The 21582-nt window shown below is 48.3% G+C and overlaps 1 protein-coding gene across 2 annotated transcripts in view; it reads left to right on the top strand.

Annotated features, from left to right (window-relative positions):
• Positions 1-21582, top strand: part of LOC132396930 (multifunctional procollagen lysine hydroxylase and glycosyltransferase LH3-like) — a 149367-nt gene that overhangs the window by 30355 nt on the left and 97430 nt on the right. The window contains exons 3-8 of one of the 2 annotated variants that reach the window (XM_059975046.1): positions 1379-5565; positions 5661-5821; positions 11753-11916; positions 13317-13429; positions 15774-15837; positions 17781-17878. In XM_059975046.1, the coding sequence (XP_059831029.1) occupies positions 5661-5821; positions 11753-11916; positions 13317-13429; positions 15774-15837; positions 17781-17878 (600 nt within the window). In that variant the 5' untranslated portion in view covers positions 1379-5565. The remainder of the gene's footprint in view (positions 1-1378; positions 5566-5660; positions 5822-11752; positions 11917-13316; positions 13430-15773; positions 15838-17780; positions 17879-21582) is intronic. The other variant, XM_059975045.1, reaches the window with a different exon arrangement.

The raw sequence follows: 21582 nt of genomic DNA, 5'->3' as shown, positions 1-21582 counted from the left end.
ATTAAGCCTGCTCCACCATTCAGCGAGCACGTGTCCGATCTGACTGCGGACTCAACTCCACCTTTCCCCATAAACACTCAGTTCCCCTGCAAAGCAAAAACTATCTACCTCATTGTGTCTTAAATATATCTGAGTTTGCCTCTACTGTTTGTCTGTGCAGAGAATTCCACTGATTCCCTGCTCTCTGGGGAAAACAGAACCTCCTCATGTCTGTCCTAAGCCTATTGCCCTGAATATTGAGACTGTGCCCTCATTCCCGTCTGATAGCAAACGAGAACTGTCCCGTCTGATAACTGTCCTGTCTGATAGCAGACGAGAACTGTCCCGTCTGATAGCAGACGAGAACTGTCCCGTCTGATAACTGTCCCGTCTGATAGCAGACGAGAACTGTCCCATCTGATAACTATCCCATCTTATAGCAGAGAACTGTCCCGTCTGATAGCAGACGAGAACTGTCCCGTCTGATAGCAGACGAGAACTGTCCCGTCTGATAGCAGACGAGAACTGTCCCGTCTGATAGCAGACGAGAACTGTCCCGTCTGATAGCAGACGAGAACTGTCCCATCTGATAGCAGACGAGAACTGTCCCATCTGATAACTATCCAGTCTGATAGCAGACGAGAACTGTCCCGTCTGATAGCAGACGAGAACTGTCCCGTCTGATAACTATCCCGTCTGACAGCAGACGAGAACTGTCCCATCTGATAACTATCCCGTCTGATAGCAGATGAGAACTGTCCCATCTGATAGCAGACGAGAACTGTCCCATCTGATAACTGTCCCGTCTGATAGCAGATGAGAACTGTCCCGTCTGATAGCAGATGAGAACTGTCCTGTCTGATTACTGTCCCGTCTGATAGCAGATGAGAACTGTCCCGTCTGATAGCAGACGAGAACTGTCCCATCTGATAACTGTCCCGTCTGATAACTATCCCGTCTCTCTTGTGTACATCCCTTTATAAACATGAGAAAATCTGCAAATGCTGAAAATCCAAAGGAACTAGCACAAAATGCTGGAGGAACACTCAGCAGGAAAAGAGTCGACGTTTTGGGCTGAAACTCTTCATGGAGGATGGGAAGGAAAGGGAGAAGTTAGAGTAAGAAGGTGAGGGAAGAGGAGGAAGAAGGACACCGTGAGAGGTGAAACCGGGAGAGGCAGAGGGGTGAAGTAAAGAGTAATGACTGGTGAGAGATAAAGGGCTGGAGAAGGAGAGATCTGATAGGAGAGGACAGAAGACCGTGGAAGAAAGGGAAGGGGGAGGAACTCCAGAGAGAGGTGATGGGCAGGTAGGGAGATGAGGTGAGAGAGGGAAAGTGGGGGGAGGTGGGTGGGTGGAAATCTACTGGAAATTCAAGAAATCGATGTTCATGCCATCAGGTTGGAGGCCACCCAGACGGAATATGAGGTGTTGTTCCTCCAACCTGAGTCCACCTCGCTGTGGCAGTCGAGGAGGCCACGGACCGACATGTTGGAACGGGAATGACAGGTAGGATTGAAATGAGCGGCCACCGGGAGATCCCGCTCTTTCTGGTGGACAGCAGAGCAGTCTCCCCATCACCGATATACAGGAGCCCATTTTTTGTACAAGATTCCCTCTCGGTCTTCTGAATTCCAGCGAGTGTAGTCCCGCCCGACTCAACTCGGGGTAACCCACTCATCTCCAGAAGCAACTTCCACTACGCCACCTCCAAAGCCAGTATGTCTTTCCTCAGGTAGGGAGACCAGAACTGTGCGCAGCTGACCAAATTGGCTGTCGTTTTGGCCACCACACTACAGGAAGGATGTGGAGAGGCTGCAGACGTTGTCCACCAGGATTCTGCAAGGCTTAGAGAGTACAAGCTGTCAGGAAAAGTTGGGTAAACTTGGAGGCTGAGGGAAGACCTATCTGTTAGGTGGGGTTTGTGGTCAGGGTCTTTTTCCCCACGGTACACTCTACCCCTTTCACCGGGAGAGACACGGTGTACTGGTCAGCCTGCCTGAGGAAGTTCATCCTCGCAGTAAGCGTGGTGAAAGTTCTCTTGGCTTTCTCTGTACGCATGTGACACCGAGTTTGGGGATGTGGTGGACAGCGAGGAGGCCGTCAAAGCTCGCAGCTGGAAAATGGCAGGTGACAGTTAATGCAGACAAGTGTGAAGTGTTGCACTTCAGTAGGGCAAACCAGGGTAGAACTTGCACAGTGAGCATCCAGTAGAACAGGGGGATCTGGCAATGCAGATCCATAAACCCTTGAAACTGGTGTCACGGGTAGATAGGGTTGTTAAGAGAGCTTCTGCCCGTTGTCCTCCATAAGTGTTGAGTGCAGGAGTTGAGACGGATGTTATGTGAGGCCTAATTTGGAGTACGGTGTGCAGCTCTGGTCACCTACCTACAGGAGAGATGTCAATAAGATTGAAAGAATACTGAGGAATGTTTACAAATATTGCTGGGTTCCATTTCAACGTTTAAGAGAAACTTGGATAGGTATGTGGATAGGAGGAGTATGGAGGGTTATGGTCCTGGTGTCGAACAATGGGTCGAGGCATAGTAACAGTTTGTCACACACTAGATAGGCCCGTTTCTGTGCTGCAGTGTTCTGTGACTGTGTGATGGTGTGGCTAAGGTAAGCTCCAACGCCATCTGTAAGTTTGCGAATGATGCTGGATGAATCACAGGTGGTGAGGAGTCAGCAGCGAGGCTGAGACCAGACACATCAATCTCCCGCTCAACGGCAGTACAACGTCAGGAAGATGAAGGAGGCACTAGCCCACATTGGGGGGAATGGAGATCATCGGTGGAGAGGGTCAGCAGCTTTAAATTCCTGGGCATTTACATATTGGGTGACCTGTCTTCGGCTCAGCACATAGAGCCAATTGCATGGAAGGTGCACGGCCCTCTTTAATTAAAAGCTTAAAGAGTTTTGACTGGTCACCTAAACACTGTTGAAAGAATCCTGACTGCATCACGGTCTGAGAATAAGAGTTAAAATCAGATTTATTATCACCAGCATATGGTGTGAAATTTGATTACTTTGTGGCAGCAGTACAATGCAATACATGATAAATGGAGAAAAAAAGTGTGTGTGTGTGTGTGTGTATATATGTAAATTAAAATATACTAAATTAAATAATTAGTGCAGAAATTGGAATAAGAAGTTGTGAGGTAGTGTTTATGGGTTCAAGGTCCATTCAGAGGGGAAGAAGCTGTTTTTGAATCGTCGTGTGTGCCTTTAGGCTCCTGCATCTCCTTCCTAATGGCAACAATGAGAAGAAGGCAAGGCCTCGGTGGTGGAGGTTCTTAATGATGGATGCTGCCTTGAAGATGTCCTGGATGCTAGGGAGGCTAGAGCATATGATGGAGCTGACTAAGTTTACAACCTCCTGCAGCTGACTTCGATCCTGTGCAGTAGCCCCCGCACCTCGCCTCATACAGACAGTGAAACAGACTGTTAGAATGCTCTGTTACGGAAACTCGAATGTTCAGGAACTCAAGAAGCTGCAGAGGCCGATGGACTCAGCCAATACATCCCTCCCCACCATCGGTCGTTTCCACAGGAGGTTCTGCCTCGAGAAGGCAACATCCATCATCAAAACCCACCATTCGAACCACACCATCCTCTCACAGTTCCCATCAGACAGGAGGCACAGAGGCTTGAAGTCCCACACCACCTGGTTCAACCAACAGACACATCCTTAGTCGCTACAGTTTAGCAGCAGTGTGACTACTTTGCATTAAAATGGACTTCTTGTAAAAATTCTATATAGTTATGCTGATGTTCACTTATAAACAGAGATGAAGGACCTTCATTGCTGCCCTGAGCGCAGAGTAGTAACAGGTGGTGTCTAACTAACTTCCTTGCTTGTAGGATGCTGTCGTACTGTGTAAAAGTCTTAGACACGCACACACAGCCAGGGTGCCTAAGACTTATGCACACTGCTGTATTTGTCCTAAGATCTGGCATGATCAAAGGACACAGCATCGTAGGAGGGGTGAGGGACAGGTGGCAGAGAAGGAGAGCCAGGGGCAGGAGGTTAACACAGTGCAGACACACCCAGCCCTGAGACACCAGACAAGGTCATTTGATTCCAAACAATTGGTTTATTGATCATTACAGAATGCTTCTCCTGTGCTTCCCACTCTCTCCCCTTTTCCCAACCATGATTCCCCTCTCCCTGCCCACTTCCCACTCTCAGTCCGCAGTAGAGACCCACTCACGTATGTCATGAAATTTATTTTTTTGGCAGCAGCAGAACAGTGCAATACATAAAGTCGCAGTACTATGCAGAAGACTCGGTCACCATAGAGATATATATTGATATGACTTTCACGCAGTACCGCATGTGTCAGTGATGCTGATGTAAGTTAGTTTTGCACACCTGTGCACGCAGGTGCTTGTGCAGATGATAATAAACCTGAACTTGACTTTAAATAAGGTGAGCTTAAGCAATTTGTGCCACTGCCTGTAAGGAGTTTGTATGTTCTCCCCGTGACTGTGCGGGTTTCTTCCTCTCATAGTCCAAGCGTGTACTGGTTAGGAGGTCATTGTAAATTGTCCTGTGATTAGGCCAGGAATTGTTGGTGGTGCGGTTCGAAGGACCTATTCCGTGCTGTATCTCAATCGATCGACAGACGGACGGGGCTTGTGAGCTCAGACAAATGAAAATCCTGATTGTATAGATGCAGGAATGTCGTGTCCTTTGGATGGGTGTGTCCAGAATCAGGAGTGACAATCTTAGAGTCAGGGGTCAGCCAACTAGCGCAGGGATGAGGGGAAACCTCTTTCCCCCAGAAGGAGTTGCCCTTTCCCAAGGACAGGCTGAGGGTATTCAGGGCAGAGATTGCCATATTCATGGAATGAAGGGGTTACGTTCAGGAACATGGTACAGAGGTCAGAGGTCAGCCATGGTGGTGTTGAATATTGAAGCAGGTATCGACGGGCCGAAAGGCCTCTCCCGCGTTCTATCACTCATGTTCCAATCAGTCGACCGTAGATGCTGTAGGTTTGGAAGGTAGGGTGAAAGTGGCGCCCCTGCTTGGGGATGGCAGGGAATGCCTGCTAGAGGCCAGGGTCCTGAGTCCAATTTCCAACAGTCAACAATGCCAATCTCCTTCACAAGCCCCGAAAATTCATTAGGATCGCAATTGAACTCCTGGGTTCATCGGCTTGTCCTGGAGGAACGGGTAGAGGGCTGAGCACCAGATAACAAGGACGTACAAAGACTTACTGGCACCGAACCACGGTAGCACAGTGGTTAAGTTACTGGCTTGGTAGCTACCAGACCAGAGACATAGTTCAAATCCCACTGATGCTGCTAAGGAATTTAAATTGAATTAAGTAAATGTGATCCAGACTCTGTCACAAGACTATTGCAAACTCTCTCCTGACTAATAATCGTTAGACCAACTCTAGGTCAACCACCTCAGTTCTAGGATAAAATGCTGGTGTTTCTGACAACACTCTCTCACCAAGAATAAATATAATGAGAAGATACCAGAACTGGACACAAGGGATTCTGCAGATGTTGGAAACCTTGAGCAACTGACACGGAGTGCTGGAGGGACTCAGATAGTCAGCAGCATCTGTGAAGGTAATAAACAGTCCGTACTTCGGGCCATTGAAAGGAAAGGAGCATCTGATGAAAGGTTTCAGCTTGAAACATCGACTATTTATTCCCCTTTGTAGATGATGCTTGACCTGCTGAGTTCCTCCAGCAGTTTGTGTTTGATACGAGAAATGGAACTCGTTTATTGTTGTCACGTGTACCCAAGATGCAGTGGAAAAACCTGCCTTGCAAACTGTTCATACAGATCTGATCATTACACAATGCATCGAGGTGGAACAAGGTAAAAGAATGCAGAATAAAGTCTCATGTTTACAGAGAAAATGCAGTGCAGCTCAATGAGGTTCAAGATCAAAACAAGTGAAGTCAAGAGCATGTTTTGTGTTTTGCCAAAAACAATCCATGCATGGTTGTATGATGTCAGCTGTTTTGATATGTGATGTGTGTTTATTTTGCATGGTAATTGGATCATGGTCATTCCGTGTCCATGACTGTCCTTGGCAAACTTTTCTACACCAATGGTTTGCCATTGCCTTCTTCTGGGCAGTGTCTTTACAAGACGGGTGACCCCAGCCATTATCAAAACTCTTCGGAGATTGTCTGCCTGGCGTCAGTGTTCACATAACCAGGACTTGTGATGTGCCTGGCTACCCATATGACCATTCACCATCTGCTCCCATGGCTTCACATGACCCTGTTCTGGGTGTGGGGAGGGCTAAGCAGGTGCTTCACAATTGCCCAAGGGTGACCCGCAGGCTAGCAGTGGGAAGGAGCACCTTGTACCTCCTTTATCTTGGCCCCAACACCCAACTATTCACAAAACGGGTATTAAAAGCTAATAGAAACTAACAAAACTGATGATGCTTCGAAGTTAGTGAAGTAATTGTCCCCCTAATGGGTATAAATGCTATCATAAAGTATCGGAGAGGGGAGGGAGAGCAGCCAGCTGTCTTGGTACATATTGGTACCAATGACATAGGAAAGAAAGGCAAAGAAATCCTGAAAAGAGAATTGAGACTGGGCAGAAAGGTGAGCAGTAGGACCTCCAAGGTAATAATTGCTGGATTGCTGTCTGTGCCACACGCCAGTGAGGGTAGAAACAGGATGATTTGGCAGTTTAGTGCAAGGCTAAGAAGCTGGTGCAGGGGATGGGATTTCAGCTTCTTGGATCATTGGGGTATCTTTTGGGGGGAGTTATGACCTGTTCAAAAGAGACGGGTTGCGCCTGAACCCAAGGGGGGGCCAGTATTCTCGCGGGCAGAGAGAGCTGTTAGAGCTGTTGGGGAGGGTTTAAACTAATTTGGTAGGAGGGTGGGAACCAGAGTGAAGGGACTCAGGATAGGATGTATGGTAAAGACTATAAGACATAGGAGCAGAATTAGGCCATCTGGCCCATCTAGTCTGCTCCGCCATTCAATCATGGCTGATTCTTTTTTAATATCTCCTCCTCAGCCCCAGTTCCTGGCCTTCTCCCCATAACCTTTGATGCCATTTTCAATCAAGAACCTATCAATCTCTGACTTAAATACACCCAATAACCTGGCCTCCATAGCTGCATGTGACAAATTCCACAAGTTCCCCACCCTTTTGCTAAAGCAATTTCTTCACGTCTCTGTTTTGAAAGGGCGCCCCTCTATCCTGAGGCTGTGCCCTCTTGTCCTAGACTCTCCCACCATGGGAAACATCCTTTCCACATCTACTCTGTCTTGGCCTTTCAACATTTGAAAGGTTTCAATGAGATCCCCACTCATCCTTCTGAATTCCAGCGAATATAGACCCAGAGCCATCAAACGTTCCTCGTATGATAATCCTCTCATTCCTGGAATCATCCTTGTGAACCTCCTCTGGACCCTCTCCAATGCCAGCACATCTTTTCTAAGATGAGGAGCCCAAAACTGTTCACAATACTCAAGGTGCGGCCTCACCAGTGTCTCATAAAGCCTCAGCATCACATCCTTGCTCTTGTATTCTAGACCTCTTGAAACGAATGCTAACATGGCATTAGCCTTCCTCACCACGACTCGACCTGCAAGTTAACTTTCAGAGTGTTCTGCACAAGGACTCCCAAGTTCCTCTGCATCTCAGGTTCCTGGAGTTTCTCCCCGTTTAGAAAATAGTCTGCACATTTATTTCTTCTACCAAAGTGCATGACCATGCATTTTCCAACATTGTATTTCATTTGCCACTCTCTTGCCCATTCTCCTAATCTGTCTAAGTCCTTCTGCATCCTTCCTGTTTCCTCAACACTACCTGCCCCTCACCAATCTTCGTATCATCTGCAAACTTTACAAGAAACATGTCTGTTCCATCATCTAAATCTTTGATATACAGCATAAAAAGAAGTGGTTCCCAACACTGACCCCTGCGGAACACCACTAGTCACTGGCAGCCAACCAGACAAGGATCCTTTTATTCCCACTTGCTGCCTCCTACCAATCACCCAATACTCAAACCATGTTATTAACTTTCCTGTAATACTGTGGGCTCTTAACTTGGTAAGCAGCCTCATGTGTGTCACCTTGTCAAAGGCATTTTGAAAGTCCAAATATACAACATCCACTGCATCCCCTTTATCTATCCTACTTGTAATCTTCTCAAAGAATTCTAACAGGTTTGTCAGGCAGGATTTTTCCTGAAGGAAACCATGCTGACTTTGTCCTGTCTTGTCCTGTGTCACCAAGTACTCCATCACCTCATCCTTAACATCTTCCCAACCACTGAGGCGAGGCTAACTGGTCTATAATATCCTTTCTGCTGCTTTCCTCCTTTCTTAAAGAGTGGAGTGACATTTGCAATTTTCCAATCCTCTAGCACCATACCAGAGTCCAGTGATTTTTGAAAGATCATTTCTAATGCCACCACGATCTCTAACGCTACCTCTTTCAGAACCCTAGGGTGCAGTTCCTCTGGTCCAGGTGACTTATGTACCTTTAGGTCTTTCAGCTTTTTGAGCATCTTCTCTCTTGTAACAGTAACTGCACCCACTTCTCTTCCTTCACACACTACAACATCAGGCACACTGCTAGAGTCTTCCACAGTGAAGACTAATGCAAAATACTCATTTAGTTCATCACCATCTCCTTGTTCCTGTGATCATTTCTCCTGCCTCATTTTCTAGTGGTAAAAAAGCAAAGATAGCGTGCAGTCAGGAAGGGCAGGCAGGTGATAGGACAAATGGGAGTATCAGTGCATTAGGGATGTAGAATCAAAAAGGGTAGCAAATACAGTACTCACAGTGTTATATCTCAATTCACGGAGTATAAGAAATGGCTGGATGATCTTGTTGCAGTATTACAGAATGTTGGGTATGATGTTGTGGCCATCACTGAACCATGGATGAAGGATGGTTGTAGTTGGGAGCTGAATGTCCAAGGTTACACGTTGTAATGAAGGGATATGAAGCAAGGCAGAGGGGGTGTTGTGGCTTTGCTGGTAGAGAATGGCATCAAATCAGTAGAAAGGGGTGACATAGGATTGGAAGATGTTGAATTCTTGTGGGTTGAGTTAAGAAACTGCAAGGGTAAAAGGACCCTGATGTCAGTTATATACAGGCCTCCCAACAGTACTGGGCTGTGGACCACAGATTACAATGAGAAATAGAAAAGGCGTATCAAAAGGGAAATGTTATGATAGTCATGGGACATACAGGTCGCTTGGGAAAATCAGGTTGGAAATGGATCTCTAGAGTGACTTTATTGTTGGCTTTTTAGAGCAGTTTGTCATTGAGCCTGTAGGGGATCAGCTATACTGGATTGGGTGTTATGTAATGAATCAGAGGTGATTAGGGATCTTAAGGTAAAAGAACCCTTAGTAGACAGTGATCACAATAATATTGTGTTCAACTTGAAATTTGATCGAGACAAAGTAAAGTCTGACATAGCAGTAAGGGAAATGACAGTGGTAGGAGAGACGAGTTGGCCAAAGTAAATTGGAAGGAGCTGTTGGCAGGGATGACAGCAGAGTAGCAATGACATGAGTTTCTGGGAAAAATGAGGAAGGTGCAGGATTGATTCCAAAAACAAAGAAATACTCAAAACCGTGAAATAGTACAACTGTTGCTGACAAGCGAATTCAAAGCTAGTGTAAAAGCAAAAGAGAGGGCATACAACAAAGCAAAAATTAGTGAGAAGACAGAGGATTGGGAAGCATATAAAAACTTACAGAGAGCAACTAAAATAATCATTAGGAGGGGAAAGATGAAAGCAAACTAGCAAACAATATCAAAGTGGTTAGTAAAAGCTTTTTCAAGTATGTTAAAAATAAGAGAGATGAGGGTGGATATAGGACCACAAGAAAATGAGGCCGGAGAAATAATAACAGGAGAAAAAGGGATGGAAAATGAATTAAATTCGTATTTTGCATCAGTCTTGACTGTGGAAGACACTAGCAGTGTGCCAGATGTTGAAGGGTGTGAGGGAAGAGAGTGAGTGCAGTTACTGTTACAAGAGAGAAGGTGCTCAAAAAGCTGAAAGACCCAAGGGTATATAAGTCACCCAGACCAGATGAACTGCACCCACGGGTTCTGAAAGAGATAGCGGTAGAGATTGTGGAGGCATTAGAAATGATCTTCCAAATATCATTGGACTCTGGCATGGTGCCAGAGGACTGGAAAATTGCAAATGTCACTCCACTCTTTAAGAAAGGAGGAAGGCAGCAGAAAGGAAATTATAGACCAGTTAGCCTGACCTCAGTGGTTGGGAAGATGTTACAGTCAATTGTTAAGGGTGAGGTGATGGAGTACTTGGTGACACAGACACAAGATAGGACAAAGTCAGCATTGTTTTCCTAAGGGGAAAATCCTGCCTGACGAACCTGTTGGAATTCTTTGAGACCTTTACAAGTAGGATAGATAAAGGGGATGGAATGGGTGTGGTATATTTGGATTTTCAGAAGGCCTTTGACAAGGTGCCACACATAAGGCTGTTTATCAGGTTAAGAGCCCATAGTATTACTAGAAAGTTACTAACATTGGCTGATTGGTAGGAGGCAGCGAGTGGAACTGAAAGAATCCTTTTCTGATATGCTGCCAATGACTAGTGGTGTTCTGCAGGAGTCCGTGTTGGGACTGCTTTTTATGCTGTATATCAAAGATTTAGATGATGGAACAGACATGTTTCTTGTAAAGTTTGCAGTTGATACGAAGATTGGTGGGGGGCAGGTAGTGTTGAGGAAACAGGTAGGATATAGAAGGACTTAGATTAGGAGAAAGGGCAAGAGAGTGGCAAATGAAATATTATGTTGGAAAATGCATGGGCATGCACTTTGGTAGTAGAAATAAATGTGGTGACTATTTTCTAAATGAGGAGAAATTCTAAATATCAGAGATGGAAAGGATCTTGGGAATCCTTGTGCAGAACACCCCAAAGTTTAACTTGCAGATAGAGTCAGTGCTGAGAAAGGCAAATGCAATGTTAGCATTCATTTCAAGAGGTCCAGAATACAAGAGCAGGGATGTGATGCTGAGGCTTTATAAGGCACTGGTGAGTCCTCACCTTGAGTATCGTGAACAGATTTGAGCCCCTCATCTTAGAAAAGATGTGCTGGCATTGGAGAGGGTCCAAAGGAGGTTGTTGCATGTATTTAAGGCAGAGTTTGATAGATTCTTGTTTGGACAGGGCATCAAAAGTTATGGGAGAAGTCTGGGGAATGGATTTGAGGAGGGTAAAATAGGATCAGCTATGATTGAATGGCAGAGCAGATTCAATGGACCAAATTGCCTAATTCTGTTCCTGTGTCCTTTGGTCTTATGGAAAACTTGCAGTGCAGGTAAGTGATAAAGTGCAAGATCATAATGAGGTCGATTAAGAAGCTGAGAGTCCCAATTGTTGTGCTAGAGGTCCGTTCAAGAATCTGATAAAAGTGCGATAGAAGCTGTCCTTGAGCCTGATGGTATGTGCTTTCAGGCTGTTGTATCTTCTGCCCGATGGGAGGAGGGAGAAGCGAGAATTTCTGGAGTGGGTAGGGTATTCGGTTATGCTGGCTGCTGTACCTAGGCAGAAAGAAGTGTAGATAGAGTCCAAAGTTCATAGAGAGGAGGCTCGACCCAGTCATGTTGCTTGGGTCTCTGCCCTGAATCACTGGCCCTTTCTTTCGAGACTGTGATCCCTGGTTCCACCGAGCTGTCTCTGCCCCCTGCAAGTGCCCCATTCAAGCTGAAGAGCTCGGGGTTACGGCCCGTCACTCAGTGATGGTGTCACTCTGTCTGGTCCTGCAGTTATGATGTCATCTTCGCTGGTCCGCCCGTGGAGCTGCTGAAGAAGTTCCTGTACTTTAATCACAAGGTGATCTTCGCAGCGGAGGAGTTCCTGTGGCCCGACGAGTCTTTGGAGGACCTCTATCCACCTATCCACAGTGGCAAGCCGTACCTCAACTCCGGAGGTGAGAGCTTCTGATGGGCGGCCAGTACCAGCGTTCCCCATGGGAGATGCTATCCCCGTCGACCCCATTCTCTTGCCTTCTCCCCATGACCCTTGATGCCCTGGCTAATCAAGAATCTTATCAACCTCTACTTCAAATACGCTCAATGACTTGGCCTCCACAGACCAGTGGCAATGAATTCCAAAATTCACCACTCTCTGGCTGAAGAAATTCCTTCTCATCTCTGCTCTAAAGGGATGCCCCTCTATTCTGAGACTCTGCCCTCTGGCTAGATTCTCCCACTCTTGGAAGTATCTTCTCCTCGCCCACTCTATCCATTTGGTTTCAATGAAACTTGCCACTTCCCCCGCCCCCACTCATTCTTCTGAACTCAAGCACGTACAGGCCCTGGGCCTTCAAATGCTCCTTAATACATTAACCCCTTCATTCCTGGCATCATTGCATAGTCCAGATAGGAGTTTGTAACCTGGGTGCATGGACCTCTTGTTTAATGGTACTGGTTTATGGCATGAAATAGGTTGGGAACCCCTGGTTCAGAGGGTCCTCTCCTGGTCCCCCTTCAATGGCAGTACATCCTCCTTTTTAAGGTATGGGGCCCAATACTGCTCACAGTACTCCAAATGCAGTCTGACCACCATCTTGTAAACCCTCAGCATTACATGCTTTTGTATTCTAGTCCTTTCAAAATAAATAAATTTCCTCGCTCTATTACCTCTGGTCCAACTCTGTTTTCTTGCTGAATCCCCAAGGTGCCCCACTCACTCAACAAGCCCTCTACCGGCATCTGCCCACCCTCTCAAGTTTAACCGCCCAGAGCAGTACCTGGATCCCTCAGCCCTCGAGCGTAGTGCTGAGGCTGTGTGGCAGCTGCTGGTCTAGTGAGATGGTAGCCAAGGCCCCATCTGGTGGGGAGGGGGAGATCCAAGGGTCTGCATGGGTGTTGGTGTCTGGGGTTTGGCTGTGTGAGCTACAAGGACGGGGGGGTGGGGTGCAGTGAAGATTGTGGAATGGTGATTTGCTCTTGACCTCTGTATCTGGCTCTTCTCTGCTTCTCCTTTCCTTTCCCACCACCTCCCCCTCCTTCCCCCTCCCTACCTCTCCCATCTAACTTTCCCTGCTTCCCTCCTCCTCCCTCTTTTCCCTTCCCTATCTCTCCATTCATTTGATATCTGCTTCTCCTTCCCCCTCACCACCTTCCCCACTTCCCACTCCTCTTCCTTCTTTCCCCTCATTACCCTCCCTTCTTTCCCCTCACTGCCTCTCCCTCCTTTCCCCTCACTGCCTCTCCCTCCTTTCCCCTCACTGCCTCTCCCTCTCCTTTGCCCTCTGCCCCTCCCTCTCCTTTCCCCTCACTACCTGCCCCCTGCCTCTCCCACTCCCCCGTTTTGCCTTCTCTCCAGGGTTTATTGGGTATGCTTCCTACATCAACGACATCGTTCAACAGTGGAAGTTCAAGGATGACGATGATGACCAGCTCTTCTACACCCAGATCTACCTCAACCCTGAGCTGCGGGTGAGTGCCAGGGACCGAGTACCTCCTAAACACTGTTGTGAGGGCCCCTTGACCCAACCCTCGTCACTTCATTCAGTCTCTCTCCTCCACAGACTCCCTCCCTCCCTCAGTAAAGCAAGCAGCCGCTTCGGACGTTCTCTCTTCTCATACAAACGCCTGGAAGTGCGTGCCCCCAGCCTCAAGGACAGCTTCTTCCTCGATGGTATTGGATTATTAAATGGTCCCTTAATTTGATGAACAAAGAGTACAGCACAGAAACAGGCCATTCAGCCCACAGTGTTGTGCTAAGAGCCATCTAAAAAGCAAATCAGAAACACCCAAACACGAATCCCTCCTACCTACACCATGTCCATATCTCTCCATTTTCCTCACATCCATGTGCCTGTCCAAAGCCTCTGATGTATTTGCCTCTGACACCATACCAGGCAGCGCATTCCAAGAATCCACCCCCCTCTGAGTAAAAAAACTTGCCCCTCATTCCCCTTTGAACCCACCCCTCTCACCTTCACCCTCTGGTGTGAGACATTTCTACCCTGAGAATCTCTGTCCACTCTGTCTATGCCTCCATCAGGTGAGGTGGAACATTGTCTCACAAGGTACCTCTTGTTTCCTCTGTAACTGCTACACCTTAGTGTCAGGTTTATCGTCACAGAGAGAGTCGCAGAAACGGGCCCTTTGGCCCATCCTGCCCATGCTGAACCATTTAAGCTAGTGTACAAAGTTCAACAAGACAACGTTTCTCCAAACCAGGGTATAAAACATTGTCGTGCACATAACACGATAACTTGTGGAGGTAAGGATAGAATCTACAGATGAATTGCGCAGAAGTAAGCTGAAATGCGTGAATTAAATATTGTCAGGTTCAGAACAGATTAACCAGTGACACTTTGAATGCGATGCGGCAGGGAGTTCAGAAACCCAGTGTCCTGAGGGAAGAATTTGTTTCCCATCCTGACCGTTCTTGTCTTTATGCATCGGAGTCTCCTGCCGGAAGGTAGAAAGTCAAAGAGGATGATGGATGGGTGGATGGAATCCTTGATAAGACTTAGGACCCTGTGTAAGCAGCGCTCCTGATAAATGTCCCTGATGGATGGTAGGGAGACCCTATGACCCTCTCAGCCGTGCTCACTGTCCTTTGTAGGGACTTCTGGTCCGATGCTTGGATGCTGTCATACCAGATGGAGGTGCAGCTTGTCAGGATGCTCTCAACGGTGCTCCTGTAAAACGTGGTTACTCTATAGTAAACACAAAGTACACTGCAGATGCTGTGGTCAAATCAACACGGACAAACAAGCTGGATGAACTCAGCAGGTCAGGAAGCATCCGTTGAAATGAGCAGTCAACATTTCGGGTCGAAACCCTTCGTCAGGACTGAAGAAGGAGGGGGCAGGGGCCCCATAAAGAAAGTGGGGGTGGGTGGAAAACCAATCAGAGGAAAGATCAAGGGGTGGGGGAGGGGAAGCAGGGAGGGGATAGGCAGGAGAGGGAAAGAAGGAGTGTAAGGGGAAAGCACTATGGGTAGTAGAAGAAGGTACAGTCATGAGAGAGGTGATAGGCAGCTAGAAGAGGAGACAGAGTGAAACTGGGATGGGGGAAGGGAGAGGGAGGGAATTACCGGAAGTTGGAGAATTTGATGTTCATACCAAGGGGCTAGAGACTACCCAGACGGTAGATGAGGTGTTGCTTCTCCAACCGAAGTTTGGCCTCATCCAACTTCCGGTAATTCCCTCCCTCTCCCTTCCCCTATCTCATCACTCTGTCTCCTTTTCTAGCTGCCTATCACCTCTCTCATGATTCTGCCTTCTTCTACTACCCATAGTGCTTTCCCCTTACATTCCTTCTTCACCTCTCCAGCCTATCCCCTCCCTGCTTCCCCTCCCCAACCCCTTGATCTTTCCTCTGATTGGTTTTCCACCCTCCCCCCACCTTCTTTATGGGGCCCCTGCCCCCTCCTTCTTTAGTCCTGACGAAGGGTCTCGGCCCGAAGCATTGACTACTCCTTCCAACAGATGCTTCCTGACCTGCTGAGTTCACCCAGCTTGTTTGTACGTGTTGCAGTTACTGTATTTTCTGTTTTGTTTCCCTTTTGTACTTGAGGTACTAATTTATGGACTGATCTGCCTGGATGAAATGCAAAAGCTTTTCACAGTATCTTGGTGCACATGACAATTATAAACCACTTACCTGTTGTGTAGCTATCTGCTCCCTTCTCCCTACTCTGCCAATCTCTTCCCCTCCCTCTTGGGGCCCTTTGTCATCCTCTCACTCTGGAAGTCTGGGAAGGGAAGCCTCAGAGTGGAAAACCCCAAAAGCATTCCTTGTTTTCCAATCTCTGTTCCCGCAGGAAAAATACAAGATAACGCTCGACCATCGATCCATAATCTTCCAGAACCTCAACGGTGCTCTCGGTAAGTTCCGAGTTTCCTCCGTCTCCCCGCTCCACCTGTCCCTTCCTGCTGTCTGACCCTCACCTTCCTGGGATCCTGGTGGGGGAGAAAGTCCTCATCAGGGCTGTAGATGTTTTCCCAGCCTGAGCCTGGACCTTGAGGACCATAGATAGGAGCAGGATTAGGCCACAGGGCCTGTCAAGAAGGTTCTGCCATTCCATCACAGTTGGTTTATTTTCTCTCTCTACCCCATCTCCTGACTTCTTCCTGGAACTTTTGGCATCCTTGCTAATCAAGAACCTGTCAACCTCCGTTTTAAAGATATCCATTGGCTTGGCCTCCACTGGCAGTGAATTCCACGGGTTCACCATGCTCTGGCTAAAGACATTCCTCCTCATCTCTGTTCTGAAGGGATGTCCTGTTCTGAGGCAGTGCCCTCTGATCCTAGAGTCATCTACCATACGAAACATCCTCTCCATGTCCACTCTATCTAGGCCTTTTAGTATTCGGTGGGTTTCAATGAGAGACCCGAACCCCCATTTTCTTTTATTGAGATATATTGTGGAATAGGCCCTTCTGGCCCTTTGAGCCACGCTGGCCAGCGATCCCCCGGTTTAATCGTAGCCTAATCGTGTGACAATGTACAATGACCAATTAGGCTGCCAACCGGTAGGTCTTCAGAATGTGGCAGGAAACCCACGCGGCTGAACCTGGTCCTGGTGCTGAAAATTTTTGTGCTAACCACTACACCACTGTGCCAATTGTTCTAAACTCCTGCAAGCTTAACCCTTACATTCCCGGCATCATTCTCATGAACTTCCTCTGGACCCTCTCCAAAGCCAGCACATCCTTTTTTAGGTGCAAGGCCCAAAACTGCTCTCAATACTCCATACTGATGTGACCAGTGCCTTATAAAGCCTGCATCCAGCCGCTGTAGTACAGTGGCGCAGTGGGCAAAGCCATCACCTCGTAGTTCCAGGGACCATGGGTTTGATCCTGATCTCCAGCACTGTACATTCCACGTGTGATGACATGGGTTTCCCTGGGTGCTCTGGTGGGTTATTCCTTAATGGGCAGTTCAATGGACTGAATGGGCTAGTGTCAACACATGGCCTTCATCTCTGCCATCAGGAATGGGGAGTAGCTGGACGTATCTAATGACATCTGGGAGTGGGTGGCTTCAGGAACAAGATGGTGGGGAGTATCGGTAGCTTGGGTTGAGGTGTTTGATGTTGCAGTGTTCACCAAGCTTGGCCGTTCGCTTGCAGATGTTTTGTCACCAGTCGAGGTGACACCCTCAGCACCCAGTTGTTGGTGTTTCCCTCTGGGAATGCCCCCCCAACATTCACTTGTCTCAGTCCTGATTGTCCACCTTTGAATTCTATTGGCTCCTGGCCTTTGGCCCTGTAGTGTCAATTTCGATATGCTTGATTGCAGATCTCTCAGTAGAGATATCTGAGCTGAAGTGGTGTCCTTCTCGGTCTTCATGTATTGGGATCAGTGACAAGCCAAACACGAAGCATGGTTCTCTTCTGTGAACAGACATATTGAAGTCAACACGATAGAGCCGAAGGACGGGAGCCAATAGAGTCAGGACTGAGGCAAGTGAAGATATATAAATGTGAGCACTCCCAGAGAGAAACACCAACAACTGGGCGCTGAGCATGTCACCTCGACTGGTGAAGAAACGTCTGTAAACTAATTCTCAAGCTCGCCGAGCTCCACAACGTTTAGAGGAAGCAAAGATTTAAAGTTTTAAACAAAAGATTCAAGGGAGATCAGAGTAAGGAAAATCTGGCAAAAAAATGACCCATCTGCTGTCCTGAAGGGAATAGGGTGGCAATGCGGGAAGACTAATTGGGGCCAGGCCTGCTGGACGGACCCCAGAACTAGCAGGATTTCAATGGGCGAATGACCTCTTACCTTGGTGTTTTCTTTTTAACTGTTTCTCTGCCGCCTCACAGATGAAGTGGTTCTGAAGTTTGAGAGAGGGAAGGCCAGAGTACGGAACATTGCCCAGGACACGTTACCGGTGATTATCCATGGCAACGGGCCTACCAAGGTAACAGGATCCCAACAACACTGGGCTAAGGGGTGGGCGGCAGTAGAGGTGAGAATGGGCCTGCTTGGTTGAGGTTGTCATTGTATAACATGAGGGTACAATACCAGTGGGGATGGGTCTGTCACTGTATAACATGAAGGTACAATACTGGTGGGGACGGGTCTGTCACTGTGTAACACTGGGGTACGGCACCGGTGGGGACGGGTCTGTCACTGTGTAACACTGGGGTACGGTACCAGTGGGGACGGGTCTGTCACTGTGTAACACCGAGGTACGGTACCGGTGGGGACGGGTCTGTCACTGTATAACACTGGGGTACAGTACCGGTGGGGACAGGTCTGTCACTGTATAACATGAGGGTACAATACCAGTGGGGAGGTGTCTGTCACTGTATAACACGGATACAGTACCAGTGGGGACGGGTCTGTCACTGTATAACACTAGGTACGGTACCGGTGGGGATGGGTCCGTCACTGTATAACACCGGGGTATGGTACCGATGGGGACAGGTCTGTCACTGTATAACACCGGGGTACGGTACCGATGGGGACGGGTCTGTCACTGTATAACACCGGGGTACGGTACCGGTGGGGACGAGTCTGGCACTGTATAACACGGGTACGGTACCAGTGGGGACGGGTCTGTCACTGTATAAAACTGGGGTACGGTACCGGTGGGGACAGGTCTGTCAGTGTATAACACTGGGGTACGGTACCGGTGGGGACGGGTCTGTCACTGTGTAACACTGGGGTACAGTACCGGTGGGGATGGGTCTGTCACTGTGTAACACCGAGGTACGGTACCAGTGGGGACGGGTCTGTCACTGTATAACACTGGGGTACGGTACCAGTGGGGAGGTGTCTGTCACTGTATAACACTGGGTACAGTACTGGTGGGGATGGGTCTGTCGCTGTATAACACTGGGTACAGTACCGGTGGGGACGGGTCTGTCACTGTATAACACTGGGGTACGGTACCAGTGGGGACGGGTCTGTCACTGTGTAACACTGGGGTACGGCACCGGTGGGGACGGGTCTGTCACTGTGTAACACTGGGGTACGGTACCAGTGGGGACGGGTCTGTCACTGTGTAACACCGAGGTACGGTACCGGTGGGGACGGGTCTGTCACTGTATAACACTGGGGTACAGTACCGGTGGGGACAGGTCTGTCACTGTATAACATGAGGGTACAATACCAGTGGGGAGGTGTCTGTCACTGTATAACACGGATACAGTACCAGTGGGGACGGGTCTGTCAGTGTATAACACTGGGGTACGGTACCGGTGGGGACGGGTCTGTCACTGTGTAACACTGGGGTACAGTACCGGTGGGGATGGGTCTGTCACTGTGTAACACCGAGGTACGGTACCGGTGGGGACGGGTCTGTCACTGTATAACACTGGGGTACGGTACCAGTGGGGAGGTGTCTGTCACTGTATAACACTGGGTACAGTACTGGTGGGGATGGGTCTGTCGCTGTATAACACTGGGTACAGTACCGGTGGGGACGGGTCTGTCACTGTATAACACTGGGGTACGGTACCAGTGGGGACAGGTCTGTCACTGTGTAACACTGGGGTACGGCACCGGTGGGGACGGGTCTGTCACTGTGTAACACTGGGGTACGGTACCAGTGGGGACGGGTCTGTCACTGTGTAACACCGAGGTACGGTACCGGTGGGGACGGGTCTGTCACTGTATAACACTGGGGTACAGTACCGGTGGGGACAGGTCTGTCACTGTATAACACCGGGGAACGGTACCAGTGGGGAGGTGTCTGTCACTGTATAACACTGGGTACAGTACCGGTGGGGACGGGTCTGTCACTGTATAACACCGGTGTACGGTACCGGTGAGGACGGGTCTGTCACTGTATAACACCAGGATACGGTACCAGTGGGGAGGTGTCTGTCACTGTATAACACTGGGTACAGTACCGGTGGGGACGGGTCTGTCACTGTATAACACCGGTGTACGGTACCGGTGGGGATGGGGCTGTCACTGTGTTACACCGGGGTACGGTACCGGTGGGGACGAGTCTGTCACTGTATAACACCGGGGTATGGTACCGGTGGGGACGAGTCTGTCACTGTATAACACCGGGGTATGGTACCGGTGGGGACGGGGCTGTCACTGTATAACACCAGGGTATGGTACCGGTGGGGACGGGTCTGTCACTGTATAACACCGGGATACGGTACCGGTGGGGATGGGGCTGTCACTGTGTTACACCGGTGTACGGTACCGGTGGGGACGAGTCTGTCACTGTATAACACCGGGGTATGGTACCGGTGGGGACGGGGCTGTCACTGTATAACACCGGGGTACGGTACCGGTGGGGACGAGTCTGTCACTGTATAACACCAGTGTATGGTACCGGTGGGGATGGGTCTGTTGCTGTGTAACACCGGGGTACGGTACCGGTGGGGACTGGTCTGTTACAGCAAGGTAGATGCATTCCTAAGAGCATTTGTATTGTGGAATTGTTTCACACAAACCTCCCGTTTCCCATTGAATCTGCATTATAAGTAATTCTTTTTCTTTTGTGTTTTTCTTTTGCTGGAATGTTGCAGTAGTCTATTCCACTACTGGAAACCCAGTTATTTTTGTTCCTTGTCCCGAGGCACTTTCAGCCACGAGGATGGAATTTATAGTTCCGTGTACACACAGAGTACACCTCATCGTGCATCTGGTTCCAGCGTCAAAGGATGCCTTATACGGTGACTCATCTGATAAACTCCCCAGACGGAATCAAACTTGTTTTAATTTCATGTATCGATATTCCCTTATCTGAAGTTCTTGGGGCTGGAAGTGTTTTGTTTTTTTGCCATTTTTCTGTTTATGGAATATATAATGAAGTAGCTTGGGATCACTGTGATTTCTGAGTGAATTTATGGGCTACCAGTAAGCAGACTTTTTGTCTTACATTTATGTACTGAACAGCAACAATTATTGATGTAATGCAAACAGCTTGTGATAGGAAGAGTATTTGATGGCTCTAAGCCTGTGTTCGCCAGAATTCAGACGAATGAGGAGGGGACCTCACTGAAACCTGTCCAATGGTGAAATGCCTCAATAGAGTGGACGTGGAGAGAATGTTTCTTATGGTAGGGAGTCTAAAACTAGAGGGCATAGCCTCAGAACAGAGGGGCGCCCTTTTAGAACGGAGATGAAGAGGCATTTCTATAGCCAGAGAGCGGTGACTCTGGAATTCATTGCCACACGCAGGGAGGCCAAGTCTTTATACATATTTAGGACAGAGGTTGATAGATTCTTGATTGGTCAGGACATGAAGGGATACAGGGGGAAGGCAGGAGATTAGAGTTGAGAAGAAAATTGGATCAGCCATGATGGAATGGGGGGATAGACTCATTGGGCCAAATGGCCTAATTCTGCTCCCATATCTTATGGCCTTATGGTATTTTTTTATATAATATGTGCCGAATAACAGAAGCAGCGTAGCAGCTTCGGGAGAATACCTGAATCAGCTGATGGACGACAATAGCAAACACGTCAAGCTTTCAGTCTCTGCCTAGGATGCTGTGTTTTGATTAAAAATCTACAGTACACTGTATTTGAAACAACACACACAAAATGCCGGAGAAACTCAGCAGGCCTGGCAGCAGCCGTGGAAAGGAGTAAACAGTCAACGTTTTGGGCTGAGACCCTTCTTCAAGACTAAGAAGGAAGGGGGGAGATGCC

Source organism: Hypanus sabinus, chromosome 7 (genome assembly GCF_030144855.1).
Source record: "Hypanus sabinus isolate sHypSab1 chromosome 7, sHypSab1.hap1, whole genome shotgun sequence".
Lineage (NCBI taxonomy): Eukaryota > Metazoa > Chordata > Chondrichthyes > Myliobatiformes > Dasyatidae > Hypanus > Hypanus sabinus.
This window is presented reverse-complemented; position numbering and strand designations above follow the sequence as displayed.